Here is a 22,958-nt window from a genome sequence, read left to right as displayed (position 1 = left end):
TGTTATAACCTAATTGCATGGAATAATACAGGCATACTATAAGACCATTTGTACTCTCAATTTTAGGATATCTTTTGAGATCAACCCTATGTAATTTACAGCTTTTTTTAGTTTAAGAGCACCAACTGTTTTCCCAAAGCCCAAGAATACCCAAGGTCTGAAAACGTTCCTTGGAATCCTTGCAGACTGAAAGTAAGCCAAAGCATCTGTTAACGGTGTTTTCAAACTCCAATATATTCATTTCCCCAAGAAGAAAGCTAAATCACAGCAAAAGTAGTGAAGTAAGAAAATCCTCACTAATTGAAGGAGAAGCAGAGATTTTTTGCATGCTTGATGCTATGGTTGTGCTCAGGTGGTATCCTACCTCTCCTTAAACTCTTTCTACCATACTACTGCTACTACCAACATGAGAAGGAATTCAAAATAAACATCAGTGTATTTACAATGCCTTTTCTTTCCACAGTTCCAGTTATAATTGACTGTACTGTTCTGCTTTCAAGTCCCCTATTAAAATGTTCCATGAGGAAATTCCATGTTTCTAATTTTTTTTTCTTGTCTAGACATCATATAGCAGGATATTCTTCTAGCTATAGTTGCTGGTTAGTTGATACCGTCTTAGGATATTGCTGTCCCTGCCAGAAGTTCCTTCTTGTGGTCTCTGAGAGTGACTTTTTAAAGGCAGTATTATCTCTTTACTCAGGCAGGAAAGGTTGCTGTATCTTCCTGTTTGAAGCAGGAATTGCCTGGCTTTCTGTCTGGTTTCAGTCCTCAGTGCTGCATCAGCCTGGGCTGCTCCTTCTTTCATTCGCTAATGACACTCACAGTACATCTGTGGTTACTTTTATTGCTGCTAAGAGCTTCTCTCATGTGCCAGGCCCTAACAAGTCTGGAAAGAGCCATCAAGTTAATGAGGTGCTGGTGGCAACCTCACTTTGCATGTCTCTGTTTCATCTTTCATATTGAAAAACCTAAATTCTGAACAAGAATTGGATAAAACTATGAGTATGGCAATATTAGAAAAATGTTTAGCCTTTAATTATAATCTTAATAAATTGAAGTTTTATGAATACCTTGGCAATAGAAAACGTATTTAATGCCACAAATTGTGACTCAAAATGGTGGATCCACAACTGCTAATCATTACTGCAGCTGACAAACATGATAAATAACATTCTGACTAGAGCTGTTTACTGATGTGCAATGAGAATAAGACAGATGATGGATTGGGCTCTGATTGTCTGCTGTCTTTATCAGCCTCAAGCCAGGTATGTGGATTCACAAATCCTGTACTGGCAACTTCATAGTGGATCTGCCAAGGACTTGTCAATACCTGCCTGCCTATCTTCCTTAAATTTTTATAAATTGGTTTCAAGTTCCTTGTTGTGGACAGATATAACCAACCCATTTGTTGGCTTCTACAAAATAGTGAATATGTTTCTTTGAGCCTTCAAGGGCTCTTCTAGATTAAGGACCTTAGCCAGAGATCACGGTCCCTGCATTTACACTGTGATTAAGAAAACTTCTTGTTATAACAGTACTGGTCACTGGAGCCTCCCAGGCTGCTCCATGCATGACTCCAAACTGATGGACACTTCACACAGATAGATGTGTTCTGCAAATCTCTTGAGCAGCTGGGTGTGCTGGGGAGCAAAGTGCCGCTGAACACCTGTAGTGTTTGATTCTGTGCCTACCTCCCCAGTCACAGTGGAGCTGTGATCCCAAATAATTATGTGCTGCCATAGTAGCTTCTGCATATTTCAAAAAGTATTGAATCAGCTCAAGCCATATTGACCTGTGATGATGAGAAGATACCAACGGATAAAACTTCTGTTTTGGGGGATCTGGATCCAAAAATAAGTGAATTGGCACCGTTCTGCCCTTTTTTCCCTGACTTTTTATTTCTTTGAGCATCGAACCTGATGAAAAAACCTAAAACTCAAAACAGCTCAATACATTTTCTTTTCCATATCTTTTCTTTTTATATCTTGAATAAACAACCTTCAGACACTGACCCTGGTTCAGGTGATGCTGAAAATTGAAGGGACTATTGCACCATCTGTACGGAGGAGTGTGAGGCTGTGCCTACACTTACTCTCCCAGTTGTCTGTTTTACTAACCTCTATAGAAACATTTTCTTTATCTCAGAACTCTTGTTTTTAGTGGTGCATATATGATATAAAAGCCCCTTGCTGTTTCTGGTGTGACCCTGTTCCAGGCTTGTGCCTGGGAGAGGCAGAGGAAATGACCACAGATGATGACGTGTTAGTCTGAACATTTTCTTCTTTCACCATCCATAGTTCTAGTTTTGAAGGTTTTCTTACCTGGAAGGTGTGCTCCAGAGTGCAGGAGCAATGGCTTCTGGTTGCATATCCCAGAGACCAGCTGGGATAAGAGGTGCTTTAGCTCACCTCTCTATTTCCCAGTAGCTTCTCAGAGCTGCTCAGTAAGGTTTGCAAAGTAGTTAGAATTTACTTTTTTCCACCTGCCTCCCACAGTTGAATTGTGTGCTGTGGGACCTTAAATTCTATGACTGACACAGGGGATCTTCTCACTGACTGGATAAATGGGATTGCTGTCCTTCAATTCCAGGTAAAATTTCCATGTCCCTTTCTCCAATTTGCTAGTACATTGCTCAGTCTGGCAGGAAGATCCTAGGAAGACTAGATTCCCCCCAGCTCCTTTTCCAGCAACACTGATTTCAGGCTGAGGACTTGGACATGTTACTTCCTCTGAGAGAAGTGTTAGGAAAACAGATGCTCTTTTATCTTGGCTCAGCACCTGCTTAGTAGTGCTCCTGTTCCTATAGAATTGTTTAGGTTGGAAAGGATCCTTAAAGTCATCAAATCCAGTCATTAATCCAGCACTGCCAGGTCCACCATTAAGCCATGTCCCTAAGTGACACATCTACATGTGTTTTAAATACCTCCAGGAATGGTGACTTCAGCACTTCCCTGGGTAGCCTGCTCACCCTTTTGGTGAAGAGATTTTTCCTAATATGCAATCTAAACCTCCCCTGGTGCAATTTGAGGCCATTTTCTCTTTTCCTATTTTTTGTTATTGGGTGAAAGAGACCAAGACCCACCTTGCTCTGCCTTTCAGGCAATTGTAGAAAGTATTAAGGTCCCCAGTGGACAACTTTTTCTCCAGGCTAGACAACCCCAGTTCCTTCAGCTGCTCCTCATAAATCACTTGAGTTACTTCATACACGTTGGCAGCTGGGTGGATTCTCTTGCCTTGCTGCAGGTACTGTGATGGTCCTTTGTAGCAGCACAGTGGTCTCAGAACTGTCTAGTCTGGTCAAGACCTAGGAGGACATGGACGGGGAGCTTGTCCAGACCAGTAGCTTGTCCTGTAAACTCCACTGGGGATCCCTGCCCTGATAACTCATGCCAAAAAATGGCCACAGACTCTCACTGGGGCTTTTTTTCTGCACCAGTCATCTCTGGGAATTTTTAAACCTGACTGATAGGTGGTGGGATTTTATAAAGTTACTTCAAGTAATGTGAAATCTGTTTAACAATAAAACAATTTACCAGATTGGTTTTGCTTTCTTTGATTTTTATTATTTTCTACCTGTGCTTTAATGAAATAGGGTAACAGTACTTATGAAAAAGCCCTGACACATTTTGTCTGCAAGTACAGACAAAAATGCCTGTATTTGCAGAATCTGTTTTGCTCTATTTCTTATGATTTAGACTGAAGGTTTACTCCTGAGATGCTATTTGGCAGTTATATTTTAAATGTAAGTTAACATGTTTGTAACCTTTATTTGAAATTTTATCATAATAGAAATAATAGCCACTGCAGAATGTGGTCCTGATCATGGAGTCAGAAATGAAATAAGAAATATCTTAGGTTTGAAGTCAGTTGAACTGAGAGACATCTGAGAGTGTGGAAAGCATCCTTAGGGGAATAAACTTTAAGAACATTGTTGCGATTCTAATAATGGTGTTTAGTATGTAATTGCACAACCTTAGGAAACACTTCAAAAGTAATTACAAAATGACAGTAGTGCCTTTCAATATTAAAGCTGTTTTTCATGCTACCTTATTATGCCTCTTCATTAAATCTTAGGATTATTTTTGCAAAATGTATTTTTAAAAGACCCATTAGAGAGAGGAGCCTAAGTGTACCTTTTTCTTCCTTAAACAGGCCCTTAAAATGAGCAGTTTCCTTATGTGCTGAAGCTCCTGCGCTCCCTGGTTCAAATTTTGTCATTCTTACTTTTAAGTGAGTTGCATCTTGACACTTTCTTGATTACAGCCAGATTCTCAAGTTATTATGTCAGGAGGAAAATGGCGAGGGAAAGCCACCTTTTCACTTTGGTTTGAAAGTGACAGCCAAAATATGTAACTGTCAGTATTAAATAGCTCCAAGAGTCAGATGAGTACTTCTGACTTCTGCAAATCTAAATGAGCATTTCAGACTTCCATGAATTTGTATGGGTACAAGAAAGGCCATAATTTCACTTTTAATCCATGTTGCAGTGCAGTTAATCTGAAAAATATGTCTTTGAATCTTGTGAGGTATTGTATTATCCATAATGTTTAGCTGATGGAGCTTTTTCAATGACTGGTTTTGAATATATTTAACTAAAAAATATATGTTCTTCCTAAGTGTTTTACTCAATTTATCTTCCATATATTGTGATTTGTATAAATAGTAGTTGCATTTATTGGAGAGTTTCTTTAAAAATGTTTTTATAATATAAGGAAGGATTTTGAGAGTATCTGAAAAGCAAGCAAAACTGACTTATTAACCCACCTTTTACTGAGAGGAAGTCAGAACCAATGCATGTAGAATAAAGTAGGCAAGAAAGATATTTTGATCACTATATTTACATTAAAAATTAATAAATTATGTGAGTAGGTTCTAATTACCTCTGGAGCCTGAAATAATTAGTTTCATCAAAGTACAGATTTTTGCTCACTTTTCTGCTTGCTGAATCCCCCCTCTTCTGAAGGGGACACTTCAGGGGGCAGGATGTAATTAACTGTCCATGCTCTCCGGGACATGGTTTATCTTCTGTGGCTGCCAGCTACTGCCATTGAGTAGGACAATTTTAGAAGTGCACCCAGCTGAGTGTTGTAGCCACTAGTAATTGGGTTTGACCATCCTGCTTTTCTTATGCTCTTACATGTTTTAAAGCAAAGCGTTTGATAATTGCCGGCCTAAGAGAAGGTTGAGATGCTGCTGGATGACCAAAAGGCATGGCAATCCTGTTCATATTGCCAGACCCTGTTCCTGGGCCTTCTGAACCCCAGCTTATTAAATACAGAGTTGGACGCACTGGCAGATTTTATCTGACATGTGGTTAACCAGAGGAGAGGACACAAATCGATGGAAAATAAACCAAGGGAGAGAAAACTGCTGATATGGCAAATGAGGATGTGTAAAAAAACCCACTCACTGTTCAGGTTGAGTGCATGGTGTTTGCACAGGGCATATTTTTAAATATGAAATATACAGGCCCACACATCCTGGTTCTACTAACTATGTTTTTGGCAGGGATAGGTGTCTGTTCTCTATTCCATGGCATATGATACAGTAGGAATGGTCAGGAGCTCAGGGGGTTCTGGCTACACCTTTGCAAGCAGATAGCTCCGGTGGAGGTTGTTCCTGTTGGCTGAGATGGATACTACCTTAAAACATCAGAAGACCTGGATTAAAGGACAGTTGTGCTCACTCCGTGCAGAGAAGAGAAAACTTAAAACCAAGTGTTACTCTTTCAGAATCTAGTCACTGTGTTGCAGCTTTGACTATTCTTGAAAACTATCTTTTCTTTCTTTGCATTCATTTGGAAATGGTGATTGAACCAGAATTGTGGTGTTCATCCTGCATTGAGGTGGCATTGTGATGTTCTCTCTTCTTTATTCTATTTTCCTATGTTTTGCATTTCAGGTTGTTTTTTGACTGCTGGTGAGCACCTAATGATGTTTTCATGGGTCTAGCTATGATAAACACCAAATATCTCTAAGTATTAATAGCCAGCCAAGAGCTTGTTGTCATGTGTACAAAGTTAGGATTGCTCTGTCTGAGGTGCATCTCTGCACACACATCTCTACTGAAATTCATCTGCCATTTTCTTGCTCTGTAGTGACTCTTATGAGATCCTTTTGTGTTTCTTCATAGCTGACCCTCATCTTAGCCAGACTGCTGTTCAGCCCTTTTCCAAACTGTTTATGGATACTTTGAACATATACCCTAGGATTCCTGAGGACTTTGGTACCTTTGTTTGTTACAATTTTTCCTGGTAGATGCCAGATGTGTTGGGACTTCCCTTTGTCTTTGAGAGGGATCCCAGGAGAGACTAGCATTACATCACATGCCTGTGTTTGGATGCTGGGGAACTTTGGGGTGCAGGTTACATGCTACTACAGGTCCACCACTACAGTTTTACAGGTTTAGCTCTTTCTTCTTTGAGTCTCATTGGCCCTTTCTGGTGAATCCTGACTGCTTGTGGTGATTTTATTTTACATTTCATGTTTCTGCTTTTGTCTGTAATGCCTTAAACTAATGCTTCAATTTGAAACAGACTTTCTAAGTCATTCCTCATACATAGATTATTTTGGAATGAGAATTATCCCTCAATGGGCACAAATAAAAAAAACCAAAACCAAAAAACGAAAATGCTTTCTGCTACAGTTTGTTCTTCTCTAGTTGTTCTTTTTAATACCTGCATAATCTGTTTGTTTGGAAGTTCTTTAGCAGGCTGCCATGACTCCTGATTATGTTTAAAAAAGAATTTACTATTTATTTGTATACTCTTAAAAATAATTTCTCAAGGAAGTTCTTTTCTTGGCCTGCATTATTGAGTCTTTATATTAATTAAGCCTTTATATTAAATCCTTTTTTATTATCCCTTTTCAGGTTGTTGTGTTGTTTTTTGTGGTTTTGGTTTTTTTTCCTCTACAGAAGATAAATTTTAGAAACTTCCTTACTTGGATGTTGAGGCATTCTGGTTGTATTTTGGTCTTTCTCAAGTTGTTTAGGGGAATTGATTAGCTTTTGCCCTATGCCTCTGAGTTTTATAGTGTCTTCAGGCTACCTACAAAGATTTTAATCTATAAGCTTATAGCTCCCCCTTTCAATTTTAGTGTTTAGGGTTTGTTTTTCATTTGTTTTCTTAACAAGCTTTGTCATTGTTTTAAAGAAGCCCCTCAATAGCAATATTTTGTGGACCAGGTTGTTTCCATTTCTTGAGATCAGACTGATCTCAAGATTGTTTTCTCTTTTTTTTTTTGTATGGGTGTGTTTTTTTGTCTGTGTGCTTGTTTGTTTTGTTTTTCAGCTGTGCATGAGACACAGACTGTGGTCTCAGCTTCCATCTGCTGTTGTGATGCTTAGCAAGTCCATCTGGGAGTCACTAAAGTATCCCTTGATCTGCTGTGTTTTCTTCTTTGACAGCCTTCCTTATATCTGCATGATAACCAGTCCTCCAAGTAATTTATTTTTATGAGGCTTTGCTGTTCAGTCTCTTTTTTTTGGCTCATAGCCACTTTATACTATTTGTTAATTCTCTTAGACTGTTAATACAGGCCTTTCTTCAGTCCCTGGTGAACAGTGTGGCTTTCAGTCTTTTCCTACTTTTTCACTATTCTGCTGATGATTTTTAACACCAAGTTTTCAGGAAGACTATTGTATAAATAATGCTTCAACAACAGGCATTTTTGTTCTTCCATGTAGCTTCCTAGGCTCGTAGAGAAGAGTGTATCCTTTCATATGGTGTCATATTGCTCTGCCAGATTTTAAAAAGAGAGTCTGTTCTGTCTTTCCTTTGCTGAAACCTTCTTAGCTGAGTTTAATCAACTTCTGTCCTTTAGCTGAGACTCACTGGTCTCCTTGACATTACTGCTTCTCTTAAACCATGTACTCTATTTCTGTAACAATCAATCTGTAACATTCAATTTGAATGTTTTCCTGTGATGTTGGAAGTGCCAGCAAAATCATTCTTATCTTTTCTTTGTTAAGCTCAGTTGCCTTCTAGAGAAAAAGCCCTATTTCCCAAATATCCTGGTTTCTTTGATTTCCCTTTTGAGCGCATTTTCTTAGCTGCTTATTGAACTTTTGCTTGCCAGTTGGGTGTTTTTTTTTTTTTTTTTTTTTTTTTTTTTTTTTTGTTGTTGTTGTTGTTGTTTTGGGTTTTTTTTTGTTTTTTGATTAGTGGTTTGGTTTTGTGGGTTTTTTTTTTTTGGATCATTTCCAGGAATGCTGCAACTGTTCTCTGCTTCTTCACTGGCAACAAATATTTTATCTCCGGAAGTCTTCTTCCAACTTCTTATGTTACTGTTATTTGCACAGCATCCATGGCACCTCCAAAGAGCCTTTCCAAAGCCTCTGTAGAGTCTGATGTTTTTTTCATTTAACAGAGAAGTCTGATCTCTGGTATGACTTTGTGTTCCTGATAATCATTACTACAACACTGAAGCCGGCGAGGTTCACTTATACCTATCAGGCAAACTTGGAAAAATCTGGATGCCATCATTTTCTGCTGACTGTTTGAGAAGATAAATCGTATCTATATGTGACTGGACTTATTAAAAAAAAAACAACACTGGCCAAAAGCACTGGCTTGGCTTGGTAGTCAGGCATGCGTGTGGTCAGAGGGGTGCTCACAAGACGTGCAGGGTTGGCCACTGTATTGTCAGTGTTAGTCCTGTGTGCTCACAAGTACATTGCCTGTAATGCCAGGGAACAGTTCTTGTTGGATTGCAGCAGAAGGGCTGCACTGTTGCAAAACTGCACTCTTCTCTTATGGAGAACACATTTACAGCACACATGGTTCATGGCTTTCAAGCCTGGGGAAAAGCTTCAGGTGGCCAGAATGTCATCTGAAGGGTTTGGATGAAATCTTGCTGTTCCAATTGTGTTCCCATGTACTAGTGAATACAGAATGGTGTAGAGGAGGCCATGGATGCAGAACTGCTTCTCATGGCTGCATACAACATCACACAGCAGCTGGACATCTGTAATGCCACATGATCCATGTGATGTGCAAATGGCTGGGCTGGCATTCATCTAGTGTGGAGTCAGAGATCTCTGGGCACTAACAGCAAGTGTAGACTGCACATCAGATTCATTTATAGACAGAACTGAATTTCTCAAGACAACAGACATCATGAAACATCTGGTTTTGGGACTGATGCTGTTATCATTGATCGGCTAAGCCAGATGGGGAATATTGAATCAAAGAGAAAAAAAGTTCAGGCAAGCAGTTGCATAGAGCCTTAGTGACAATGAAAAGCTTCATTGACACAAACTTCAAGACAGTTTGATTAAAAGATACAGGTCAGTTAATTTTCTTCTAATGTCCTTGAATACGCTGCTCAGTGGAAGACTAAAACAAACAAACAAACAAACAAAAACCCCACATAAGAAACCTTCTTACCAGGCAGCTAAGCAAGAATATCAAGAAAAGTTTTGTGTTATGAGAAATAAATGCTGGGCACAAAAGGCAGAGGAGTCTTTCTGAGTTGTGGATCCAGAAAACATCGTGTGTTATTGGAAATAGCATCTGGCCTTAAAGACACTGCACAGGTTCTGAAGTTGAGATGGAATACTAATACTGATGGAATTGATGGAAAAGGAACCTTGGACTGCTGGCAAAAACTTTTCAGTTGATGTCCTAAATGATGAAATCCTAGATGAAACTGTACAGCTACTTGGCCAGGAGCAGGACACGGCACCTCTTAATAAAATGAGGATTTTTCCAGCTGTCTAGCAGATGGCACACAGTGCAGTCAGCCATAAGCAAATTCACTGAAATATAAAACCATAGGAGAAGGGTCACAAGTAGCCAGAAGAATTTTGCAGTTATTGTAGAGAAATATTTTTTGCGATATTAGAGAATTTAAGTGCTGTCCAGTTTTACAAAGAGAAGGGAGATTATGTCTTCTGAAAATCATTGTCTCAAGTCCTGGAAAAGGTTTTACAGGAAAAATGGGCAGTTTTTGCTGCAGAGACAACTCAACAGATTCTTTCAGTCAGTCCTGTTAAAGGAAGATGTTTGATTGAGAGGTCAGCAAACTGGTAATCCTTGAGCCCTGTAACATATCTTTGTACACTCAACATTTTTGAAAACAGCTGCATGAAATTGAAGATACTGAAAATTGAATAGATGCATGAAACAAAAATAAATCAATGTCGGAAGAACATTAATCACTTGGTTTTATATTTACATTTAGAGTGTGTTTCATTGATCTCAGCAAAAAGGGATTTTAGTAGGAGTTTAATGTAGTAAATGGTTTGAGTTAATTCAAAGCATGTGAAATTTCAGATCCCAGCAGGAGTCCTCTGTATATAGACTACTGGTGAATTCCATTAAACAAAAAGAATAAAGAAAAACCGTCAAAAGAATGAGGGACCACGTGAAAAGATTTTATGCTAAAACTGGCATTTTGACTGCTTTGTTGTTCATTTTTATGGATTATTTCATCTAGGTTTTTATATATAACAGTGAAGTGCTCTACAGCAGCTTTGCTGTTTAAAATTAAACTGAGGGCATGACATTATCTGGGAAAGATCAGGATGTAGGTTGAGAGAAGGTTGTGGGTTTGAAAGATGATTGAAAGTGACTTTGGATTTTACTGGTGATAACAAGATTATCACACTTTGGAAGAATTTGTGGGGGTTGAAAAATTTCTAACAGTAGACTTTTTAATTTCTTCAGTAATTAAAAGACAGCAAGACAGAAAACACTCAGGGAGACAGAACTGTCAGGTAAGATCATCTATTGCAGGCTTAGCCATTATATTCAAAAGTGTCATGCTGATATTTTAATTCCATTACCTCTGGTGTATTTTAATTTCTGAGACTAGCAGGAAAAAACCAAAAAACAACAAAGTGTTTGGGTTTGTTTTTTTTTTCTTCTCCCCTACCTCTTTGGGAAGTGGTTAAGGCAACAGAACAGATAGCCTTTAGGATTCTGCCCCACCCAACTTGCTAAATAGACAGATAATTGCAAATATTGATTGGGAGGCTGCAAGTTCTAAATGTCCTGCTCTTCAAGTTACAATCCTACAGAGATTTAGTTCCTCTGAAGTAATAGGAAAATATTGTTCAAAGTAGTTTCCAAAATAAACCTTTGCCTTACAGGGCCTGCTTTTTTTGAGCTGACATTAGCTTGTATTTTAAAGGCAGGATTGTGAAAATCCCCCTGTACACATTGAGGCTTTCTGTAAAGGATACAAATTATTATAAAGTTTTATTTTCTCATATATTTTATAAATTGCCTAACTGTACACTATTCTGTCTTTAAATTTCAATTTTACTTCAGAATTTGTACAGGGTGTGGTGTGATGCAAGCAGCTTGTGACAGCAGAAGGATATTTTCCTGTATCAGCTCAGGGAGGTCACCTGTGCTCAGGAGCTGATACTGTGGTCTATTATTTTTTTTTCTTCTTTGAGTCAAAATGTAAATTTGTGTAGTAGGCAACTGCAGAAGGAGAGAAAACAGAAGTAAAATTTTAGATTTAGTGATCAAAATAGTTCAGCTAAGTGTTGAGATCAGTGTATGCATTAAAAAAGGAAATTGAGTAGCTGTTAATTTGGAACAAGCATTCTGATGGATTGTTCTAATTATGGAATACATATAAATATATGTAGCATGAGCATATGTGTGCTCTAAACAGACATCTGAATATTGTTGATCTTTTATGAAGCCAAATTCTTCCAGAAATTACAGTACTTTTATTACTTTTTTACTGGTGTGGAGAAGCATGCAGTTGAAGTGCATCTGGATTTTCTTACTAATATGTTTGTAGCATGATCCTTATCACCGAAATGCCAATTTTCCATCATTTAAATATGTGGTTTTCCACAGTCTTGGCTTATTGCAGGAGTTTGTGGTTTCCTTTGGTGCTGTGACTCGGGCTATGTGACAGATGGTGCAGGGAAGTTGGTGTTGTCCTGTTGCCCGTGACACCTGTCTCTTGCAACAAGAGTTTGGCAATCCCACCTGGTTTTGGTGTTAACTGAGCTGACATTGGTTGTGCCACTTACTAAATCAATTAACTGAAACAAGTCTCTGAGATGGGATTGATCAAAAACCACATTTAGATATATAAATCAGTAGATTTTCCTACTAGTAGGTAGGTTTTGTATTTTTACTCTTACTGTGCAGCTCTGTAACTCTTGCAGTTACTTACCCCTACGCCTAAATTTAAGGCCATAATTTTGTTTTCAGTGTGACTACCCAAGAGCTTGAAAGCCTTTGTGTGTATATTTGATATTTGGAAGCTTAGTGTTTGCATTTCAGGGTTGGCATCAACACTTAAAATTTCCTGACACTTCTTTTGCTTATACCGTGATTGTCAGTGTTGCAGTGAAAATTGCTTAAATGTATGACTTGATAAATTTAAAAGGGAATCCAAAATAAGAAGAGTTGAAAGATGAGCTGACGTTTGCCAGGCAAGGCAGGGTATATTGTAGCATTTCCCTTGGTGTCAGCATGCCAGGATGGTGGGTGCTCCTCAGCTGGAGCTGGGAGCACCTGGGTGTCCCAGTCTGCAGCGCACACGCAGGCAGGGCTGCAGGGAAAATGAAGAAATGGGAACAGCAAAGGGGGCCAGATTTTTAAAGCGTCTCTAGATATCAAGCTGTAAAATTCACTAGATCAGGGTAAAAAACCGAAACAAAACAAAAGGAACCACCCCACCTGCTGATGGTATTTGTAAATGTCTGTAAATTTACAAATTTATTTGTAAATTTTACAAATTTTAAACTTGAAAATTTACAAAATAAAATTTACAAATTTAAAATTTGTATGTAAATGTATGTAAAATTTTTATGTAAATGTAAATTTTTAAAATTTACAAATTTATTTGTAAATTTTTAGTTTTTATTTAATTGAAAGAAATCTTTTATACATAAGAAAGGAAAAAAGTAATATTAAGATACTTTTAAGTAAAATCTTATGTATTTAAGTTGAAAACCCGTCAATAAACAAGATTTAATAGGCCACTAAGGAAGCAACTACAAAATAAGAGAAAAAAATGTTACTTTGTGCTTAGATGTCTTACAAATCATCAAATAAGTACTTTCAGAATCTCTTGAAGATTTCACCATGAAAAATGAGTCTGAGGCTTTTCTGCATGAAGTCTGTGGTTACTGTTGCAGCAGTAGCATTTGGAGCCTGCTTTTGGGGAATCCTTGTTGCTGCAAATGAGGCTGTTAGAATTCATAACAGCTGGGGAATGACTAAATATCCTGTGACTGTACTTTGATATAGTGCTGTTGTATTTCAACCAGGCGTACTTTTGAGCATGTACAGCAATAGAAAATCAAATATTTATTTTTTTTTTTAATGCACCCACCATTAGATCATTTAAAAATGTTACTGTAGTAGCTTCCAAGTAATCTCTGTATATAAATTTAAATATTGAATATTCTGAATCTTACTTCACATTATATTCTAGTCCTTGCTCTGGGTGTTGTTTGTACATTTCAAAGTAAGCAGTTGCTAGGAGAAAATGTATATATGTAATCTAGAGTCTGTACTTCCAGATAAATACTTTAAGGAGAATCAAAACAGGTAGTACCTTTCAACTATCACTGTCAAAAAGGCTTTTATAGAGCTATGGACGTAGTTGATTTGTGAGACATTTTGACAGCTGCATTGTACAGGGTGATTTAGAGTTTTCTCAGCTTGCTTCAAATAATATTAAATCATAGAGTGCTTTGGGTTAGAAGGGACCTTAAAGATCACCTAGTGCCAACCCTCCTGCCATGGGCAGGCACACTTTCCACTAAAAAAGGCTGCTCAAAGCCCACCCCAACCTGTCCTGAATCACTTGGAGAAGGGAATTATCATCAGTGCATTCCAGGAACTGCCTAGATTGCTCATGCCCTGCTTTGTTGCCCCTTCAGCAGGTGTTGTGGTGGGTGAAGTTCCTCATGAGGACCAAGACTTGTGAACACAAGGCTGTTCCTGTCTAGAGAGGGCCTCATCTTCTCAATCTTCCTGGCTGGAGGATCTGTAGCAGACCCCCACTGTAATGTTGCTCTCCCTTTAACCTGCTTTCTGCTCTTCCTTTAACCCAACCTATAAGCCCTCAGCTCCTCATCCATCACTTGGCAGGAGATGCTCCATGCATTCTTACTCATCGTTGACGTAGAGGGAAACACTCCCTCCTTGTGTCCCCTCTCCTCTCCTTCCTGAAGAGCCAGTATCCTCCCCTTCCAACACCCCCATCATAGGAACCATCCCTATGGAACCATTCCCATAGGAGCCAACCACATCTGTGTGACAAGGTCCAAGGTGCACATCTCTTGTTTACTGCCCATGCCCCCAAAGCCAACATACTGGCTAGAGTGGCTGGAATTCCTTTTCCAGCCAACTTGCAATCCCCTTTCAGACTCAGAGCATCTCTTTTTGATATTGGCATCAAACTTGGAGAGGAGTGGCTTGAGGTTCTGTTCCCCTGGGAACTTTAATTTTGTGAGGATTGGTGAAAAAACAACTTGCATTCTAGAGTGCCTTACCATCACTCTCTGCAATCCATCTTGGTGTTGCTCAGACTGTTCCTGGCTGTGTCACTGGTGCCCTTGTGGAACTACAGGAGCAGGCAGTAGTGGGCTCTGTGAGGCTTGGGAGTGTCTTGGTGGCATCCCTGCTGTGAGCCCCCTGTGAGCAGCACAGCTCTCAGGAGTGTGTCAGAGGCAGACCTCTGTGTCTCTCACAGGAGGGTCCCTGCTGCTGTCACCATCACGTTCTTGTGGTTGCATTGGCTCTTACAGAGCAGATGGGGCTCCCTGCCTCAGCTCCATCACCTCTCCTGATGGGATGGGTCTTTTCAGAGCAGAAGAAGAGGTTCTGCAGGGGCATGCCAGGCATCAGGGGAAGTTTCTTTCTCCTGTAGATTCATGCTCTTGCAAGCTTCTGTTCTTCTGCATTTTGCCCCTCTCTGTTCTGTGTGTACCAGTGGTGAAAGGAGCTGTTGGATGGTTGGCCATGGGCTGTGGGTCCACTGCAGACTGAGCTTGGAACCAACTTTCCAACTCAGCCCCCCTCATGCTGCCCACACTTCTCGCAGCCTGCTGCAACTCAGACTAGTAAAAGAAGTGTTGTGCTATTGTGGTTAATAGTTACAGTAGCAGTTACAAGGTTGATGCTCCACATAACAGCTTCTTACCATGAAAGAAATTCTATTTTGATTTAACTCACTTTAGATATCCAGTTGTGTCTTTCTGCTGTCTTCTTGCACAGTAAGTTTAGAGTATGTTATTGATGTCTGACCTTTAAGTACATTTGTTTTTGACTTCCTTTTCATTTTCCTCTGTTTTCAGGAAGTTGAAGACCACGTGGCATTTTTAATAACTGTTCCAACAGCCCTAGCAATTTTTTTTGCTATATTTATCCTTGTCTGCGTAGAACCTGTCTTTAAGAAGCTGCTTCGTATATTTTCTCTGGTGGTCTGGGTATGTCTTGTTGCCATGGGATATCTCTTTATGTGTTTTGGAGGAATCATCTGTCCCTGGGACCAGGTAAGACTGTCATCATTACTAATTTTACTTCCATTGGGTACATTTCCAAGAACCATTCTATACAAAAGCATTCATGTTCGTTTTTGTGGGACATCTCACAAAATCTTTTTGTGACTAATTGGTTGCATGCTGAGACTCTCTTGATCTGCTTTATAAATACCAGAGATGTGCATAATTAAAATACTAGGAAATATTAGAGGGATTTTACTGTTATATTTTTAAACTTCTTTAAGCATGAATACTTGATTCTAATCACCAGCTTCTTTGTAGAGTGAATATTTGATACTAGTGACCAGTTAACATGGCAGAAATGCTAGTTTTGTTCAACACTGCTTATTGCTATCTTTTCCAGTTTAAAATGTTTGAGGTTGCAGTGTAGGCTTTCTGTGGTCTACTAGGTGTTCTCTAGCAACGCATGAGAAAAAGGACTGGGAGTCTCCTTACTTGTCTAGAAAAATGGATGAGTGGAGAAGAAGTGAAGTACCCTTCACATTTTTTAAATTTTGTAATGAAGAAAAAGCAAAATATAATTGCAGCCTAATAGCAGCACTTTTAAAACATCAATAAATGATGTGCAATATCCAGCGCTGTGGCTGATCGATTCTTTTGAGTTCTGTCACATTATTTTCTTTTCTCCAAACAGCTCTACATGGGAATATGGCTCATATAATATTTTTATAACTCTTCAAAGGATGAAAAAAGTCTTTTAAACATATAAATATGTCTTCTGAAGATTTCATGCTGATTCTATGAGTTTAACCTTTAAATTGTGTTACTCTCTCCAGAATGCCCTCTAGGTCCTTGAGACAGACTTGGAATAAATTCTCTGACTTTTTATTCAGATCTTGCAAAGACTTGGGCAAATACTGAACTTTAAGTAGTTCCTTTAAACTCTTAAATATAAATTTTTAAAATTACTGGTGCATGTTGGTAATATTTTGGAGCCCTTCCCTTTGTGGGTGACTTTATATTTTCATTTTCTTGGAAGGTTCTGGCATTAATTTTCTAAGCAACCTCCTACCTGGTTGGTTTTTTTTTAGGTTTTATATCTTTTCAATAGTTTAAACTACCAGACCAGGTCACACTTGCATGTAATAAAAACATCAGAACATGAAATACTTTTCTTTAGGTATGGATTTCACCCTGGGAGTACTTCTGTCTTTGTGATATCTCATCTAGGTAATTCACAAGGTCTTACTTTTTTCGTTTGTTTTCACTGGCATTTGTGTCATGTTGTGCTAGAATATTTCAGACTTTAGATCTTAGATGCAAATATTTAGTTAGTCGTATTATTTATTCATTGTAAATGATACTAAATTTGGTTTTGGTATTTGAAAGCTGGGATAATAATTTTCAAAAGCACATGGATTGAAAGAGATCTAAGAGGGATACTGATGTCTCAGTCCTGGAGTTGTGTGTTTAGCCTGTGATGATTAGTCCTGCCTTGCTTTCCTCTTAGGAAAAATATAGGTATTCCCACAGCATGCAAGGGATGTGCCTGGCCCCGTGATGGAGGAAGGACTGTAGAGCTCTGGGAAAGGGCTTTGTCTTCCTGTAGGTTGCCAGGACACAACTCCTCTGACATTCAGGCTTCTCTTTGCTTTGCGTGCAAGAGCTGCTTAGAGAAAAGGATATTTGGGATGGAGCTGCTTCTCTTTCTCGGCCAGCAGCAGCCAGCTCCGGGCAGCCGCCTTGCTGAGTGCCTTGGGGGCTCCAGCTGAGAGCAGGCAGGACTTTTCCAGAATGCCGGGACCCTGTGGCAGATGTCTTTGGCATCTGGTAGGATAATAGCCCCTGGCCACTGCTGAGAGTCCAAGGTCGTGTGGCTCCTTGTAGCAGGATCCTTCATTTCCCCAAAGCTGCTTTTTTTTTTTTCTCCTTTCAATAGCAGTGCAGTTTTTTGAACTGCTTTTGTAGGAGTACTTTTGCCTAGTGTCAGTTAAGAGTAAACTGTGGAAATGCGGGAATCTTTCTGGGAATTTGACACTTTATACAAAAGACTAACTGAAGGTTTGATGTTTTCAAACATTTGAAAAAGAGATGTGAGCAGTAAAATACTGCCTTGTATTCCTGTGATGCTGGTGTTTTGTTTGCTCTGCACTGAGAATCGGTAGGTCCATAAGTAGTGTTATCTCCTATATGTGAAACCAAATTTGAAAAATACTTCCTCAGTGGTCATTGACTGGTTCTTTGTTGAAATTTTACATTTTGTGAACCTTTAAACCATTTTACTTGGCATATTGAAGTGGTTTTGTGATTCCTTTATGCTTTTTATGAAAGAAAGGAGACATGATGTAAAATTTAAATTAGTTAGGTTTCAAATATATCACTGTCAACATTAACTAATTAGAAAATGATGAAAATGAAAGAGTCAGTTCAGGCACAGTTACTTACTAAACAAGTGCTTTATATTGATGTACTTCATGTTTATATATATTTACTTTAATTTACTTTTAATTTACTTCAAAGTGCAGCCTAACTTCTGTTCTGGTCCAGGAGAGTTTAAAAATGTCATAACTTTCATGTCCCCTGAATCTTAAGCTTGTTAAGAATATGGCATTTTTTTAATTGTACTAGTAACTATTGAAAGATAGATTTTCTTTATACCACAGTTACTAGACAGAGCATGTTGTCGTGCCATTTATGGACAGCCCTTTGAGTGACACCCTTGCATCTTTTAAATTTTGGCTTAATGATTTTTTTGTGCCTTTTGGCTGTTTGCAACTGCTCAATGTAGTGTTTCTCTGTTGTCTTAAGGAACCTGAGGTGTGAACTTTTACAGCTTTTGTTTACAATAAAAATACCATTTGAGAGAGAATATTTTGGTTGGGAACTCAATGTATATTTAATGCAGAGCAGTTCTTCCTTAGCCTGCAGGCACAAAGCTCAAATAACCCACAATTAGTAGAGGGCTGGAAATTAAGTGGTTGGTCAGGGCCGTTGTTTTGTTTTTTTTATTAGAAATGTGTAGGCTGATGTGAAATAAGTGCAAATAGTAATTGGTTTCAGCTATCTTTTTGCTGTCCCTGCAGACTGCTTTTATCAGTCTCCATTTCCTTGACTCTTCTTTGGTTGCAGGTACAGCTTTGGAGAAAACTGTTACCAGGTGGGTGTCTGGACACTGTTTGAAGGGGGAGGACAGTGTGGCTGTGGGCACTTACTTTGTCCCTCGTGCCAATCTGCCAGCTCCATGCTGGCTCCGTAATTGCCTGCTGAGCCTGATCCAAAGGCTGCTATTGTCACTGGACTGCCTGGCCGTCATCCCTAACCCATCTGGGAGAGCAGCCAGCATATTTGCACCATCAGCCTTAGTAGCTCGCTTACCTCTTTAGTTAGTCCAAACTCCCTTGCTCCTCTGTGTCAACAATGAAGAATGGTGAGTACAATGAGAGCGTGCCTTAGGGAGACAGTGGGCCGCTTAACATGAAAAGAATTGAAACTGTCATGGCAAAAGTCTTTGGTACCTGACAATTTTTTTTAAAAAATTGTGGCAACCCTCCTTTATTGGTGTCAGCCCAAGTGTTTGTGGCACCGGAGCCCCTGGTTTTCCATGGTGGTTTGGGGAAGTTGGATCCTAGCCTTCATGTGCTACAGTTTACATGAGCCCGGAAGGAGATTGGGCTGCCTGCTAGGAGGCATGAGACACCTGGGTCGATGGGAAAGGAGTAGAGAAAAGGTAGTCATGCTGAGGCTCAGAGAGAGCCACTGCCTACTGCCAACTTTCTTCCAAGTCCAGGGTGTGAGCAGTAATGTGTGGAGATGTTTTCAGTGAGGAAAGACCCAAGGGCAGTGCTTACTTAGCAAGGTCCGTGAGGAAATCTGTGGATGGTGTGTTGGTGGAGGGCCAGTAATGCAAGGCAGGCAAGCTGAGTAAGGAGTGCTGGTAGAAAGGAGTGACGGATTGATTTTGTTGTGTTAGAACTCTTCCTTACTGTAGTATGAAGCACCTTTCCTTTCAAAATGTAAATCTATTACCTGTCTGTAGAGTTTCCTGCCGGGGAATGAATTTAAAATTAGTTTCCTCTTGTTTTGCTGACAGTGTAGTTATTGTACAACAGTTGCCTTTCTGTGTCACCCTCTGACATGTCTAATACTTCCTCAGCCTTTTATATGGGGTGTATGTAAATAGTCATAGCACATTGATATCAGTGGATAAAAAGAGCTCTTAAAGCATGCTGTAGATGATATAAAAAAAGAGTAATTATGCAGCATTATACTAGTCTAATTAATTCTATCATTGTAGGATTTTGGTATTCAATTCTATTTAATCATAAATATGTTTGCACAGTGCAGGCACCAGATGTGCTCCTCCTTCTCTGTATTCAGTTACAGCACAGAAATTACTTCAAGCGGAATTTGACACTTATGGTTTTAAAAAAAATATTCAGAGTGATGTGCTTAGAATATATATTTGATTATTTTAGCCTAAATTCTACTTTTTGAGCTGAATTTAAAGTACTTCTTTGTTTTCTTTTAATCTGTTGATATAGGATGGTTTGATTTGGACCTTGGAGCAGTCCTGGCTTAAGAAGTGTGGGCAAAATTTTATGCCCTAGTATTTATAATTATCTTTTTTTTGATACTGTCTTAGCACCTGGGGATATCTCTTGTGTGCCAAGGGGTGAGGACCCACACAAAGTTTCTGTGGTTGTGGTAATCAGCTCCTGTATTAGGCAGTTTGGTGAAACAATGGTCTGCAGAAAGGAAGACTTGTCGTTGCGTGAATTACATTGGGTCTGATTTCCACACCTTGCCTTATCTTAAGTCAGCCCTGCCCTGAAATATCAGTAACATGTTTTGTATAGTTAAGCAGCATATAAAAAATATGTTGTTAATATTTGAGGAAAGCAAGGCAGGTGTCAGTGAAGTCCCTGCAACACAGGAAAGTAAGGGTGAATTGATGCTATACCACTTGCTCAGGATCTGGAGTGTGGGCGAGACTTGACTTTTTTTAAAGTTCAAGATTAATCATACTCTCAGGAATGAGTATCCTGAACAAGGAACCAAATCTTGTAGGAGCATGGTTCAGTACCTTGTAAGTGAATATTCACCTGAAAAAGGACCTGAAGAAAACCAGAAGGGTTGTATCAAAGGAAAAGATTCTGCCAAGCAGATGATACTCTGCTTTAGGAATAGGTGTGATAGAAAAAACAAGAACCCCCCCATCCACCAGTATATGCCATATTTTCACTTATAATTTTGGAAAGTGAACAAATGATTTTTATCTTAATGCTTTTTTTATAGATATATAAAGTCACAGGCTTCATAGCAAGACATTTGAGTAGTTTTATCAAGTCTGGTATGGTTATATCTGTATAGAAGACTGGAAAAAGATGAACTATTAGACACACCTGCCAGTTACTAAAATCAGTAATACAGTAGATTAATACAATACAATAGTGTGTGATCCTTGAAATACTGGTTGGCATAACCAACGTGCCATTGTTCACCTTTGCTATGCCATGGCAGTGCATTCTGAGAGCAGTGAAGAAAAGTTGATAACTGTTTTAAATAGGGAATATATATTGGAAAGAAAAAACAAAATCTACTTTTGTTCCAAACAGTAGGCTAGAAGCCCTGCTAAAGGAGATGACCATTATTAAAGTAACTGCACATGTAGGTGAGGGGAGATGGCAGGTAGTGTGACTTTTGAGGGTGTCAGGCAGGAGGAGGATTTCTGGCTGGATTTCTCAGAGAGCTCTCTGGAGAATGTTTCCCTTTATTAGCGCTTTTTACTTGTGAAGAGGTGACTGAATGTCACTGCTATAATGAAATTTGTTGATGACCCAGTTCAAGGATTCCTAATACAGCAAAAGATCACAATATTATGGGGAAGAAAAGCTTGACCTTGAGGACTGCAGTAATAGCAGCTAGATGAAATTTAATAATAGGAAATATAAGGTGCCTGCATTTGGGGACTAACAGCAGAAGTTACAGCTATAGACTGAATTCATCACTAGAAAAAGAAGCAAGGACAAGCAGAATGAAGAGAGGAAGCATTGGCTGATCACTGGGTCATTTGGACATGTGTCCAGAAAAGACTCGTTTATGATGGCAGAGTATCCAGCTAAAATGAATCCTTGCCTGGATGACTATGTAAACTTCTAGGCACCTTTATTCCAAAGATCACTAGGAGAAAGGCAGGTTTTGTGAGACGTGAGAAGAGCTTGACTTGGGTCAAGATCTGCAGAGGAGAAGAATGCTGAGAGTTGTGTGACTGCCATCTACAGATAGTCCCTGGCTGCAGACATCAGATTTGAGGAGAAGCGATGGAAGACAAATTAGTGACACATACACCCACACCCAAACAAAAATAAAAATCATCTGGCTGGTAAGGAAAACTAAACTGAAAATTAGAATTTTCAGTGCCCCAATGGGGCACTTGGTTTATATACTCAGGGTAATAAAGATTAAAATAATGAATTGGTTTTGCAGTGGGATGGTGTCCTTAGCTGAGAGTCAGTCAGCGTCTTCATTCAAAGAGAATGGACTTCAGTGGTTCAGGAGCATCCTTTTAGTTCTTTATTTCTATGGACCACAGAACATCTGGAAACTACTGAGATGTTTTAAATGACAATTTCCTTTGACCTGTGCATGAAGTTTATCTAAAAGCTAAAGAGATGCATTTTCTGAATTTTAGAAGTTTATGGCTTTTTGCTATCTGAATATCTTTTATCCTTCCAGTATTCTGGAGAAGTAGTCTTAGAATTTAAAACATCAGGGGATAATAATTTTGGTCTATTTCTGATCTCTTTAGGCATTCATTATAACATTTCTGAGAGAGTTTTGATGTAATATAAAGTGGAAGATACTGGATGTATCCAGTAACTTACCAAATGAACCTTATGAAATTCTTTTTTCCCTGCTAGTTTATTTTCCTTGACTCCATTTCTTGAGGTGTATTTTTCATCTTGGAGGGGACATTTAAGTACAAAGGCTGAGCTGATTGTAGTTTTCATCAAGATTATGGCATAGTTTACATGCAGTGTGATAATTGCAGTGCAAGTCATGTGAATGAACTCTGCCAAGGCAAATGTACTTATTGATGTACAATAGATATGTAAGACTCAGATAAATATGAACAAACTGAATGTGGCAAGATTTTTCTCTCTGATGGGAAATAACATTTATCAATAAGAATATTAATGTTTCAGAAAGTACTGAAAATAAGCAATGCTCATTTTAAATATTGTCATATTCTTCTGATGTTTCTGAAGTTGAAAGACCAAGTGATAAATGGAAGTGAGTATTTTAAGCCCTTCATATGACTTCTTATGTGTTTGACATCAGGAAATAAACATTTAATAGCTTCATAGTACGCACATAGTTAACTATTACTTGTATGATGGAGCTACTGGAGAACCACTGAAGCAGCTATCCAGTACTTCTTGCTAGCAGGTTTAATTTAGGAAGACATGCAAATGTCATTCATTGGAATTGTATTTTACTCAGAAATCTAACAGTTTGCCTGACTT

General features: G+C 38.9%; 1 protein-coding gene across 1 annotated transcript in view; it reads left to right on the top strand.

The window, feature by feature from the left end:
- Window positions 1-15,290: 15,290 nt before the first annotated feature.
- The window catches only part of ADCY2 (adenylate cyclase 2), a 185,105-nt gene continuing 177,437 nt past the window's right edge, over window positions 15,291-22,958 (top strand). The window contains exon 1 of the mRNA XM_031062764.1: window positions 15,291-15,483. Within this exon, the coding sequence (XP_030918624.1) occupies window positions 15,433-15,483 (51 nt within the window). The 5' untranslated portion in view covers window positions 15,291-15,432. The remainder of the gene's footprint in view (window positions 15,484-22,958) is intronic.

This window comes from Geospiza fortis, unplaced genomic scaffold (assembly GCF_000277835.1).
Source record: "Geospiza fortis unplaced genomic scaffold, GeoFor_1.0 scaffold64, whole genome shotgun sequence".
NCBI classification, from domain to species: domain Eukaryota; kingdom Metazoa; phylum Chordata; class Aves; order Passeriformes; family Thraupidae; genus Geospiza; species Geospiza fortis.
The sequence above is the reverse complement of the archived record's forward strand: the minus strand, read 5'-3'. Positions and strand labels throughout refer to the sequence as shown.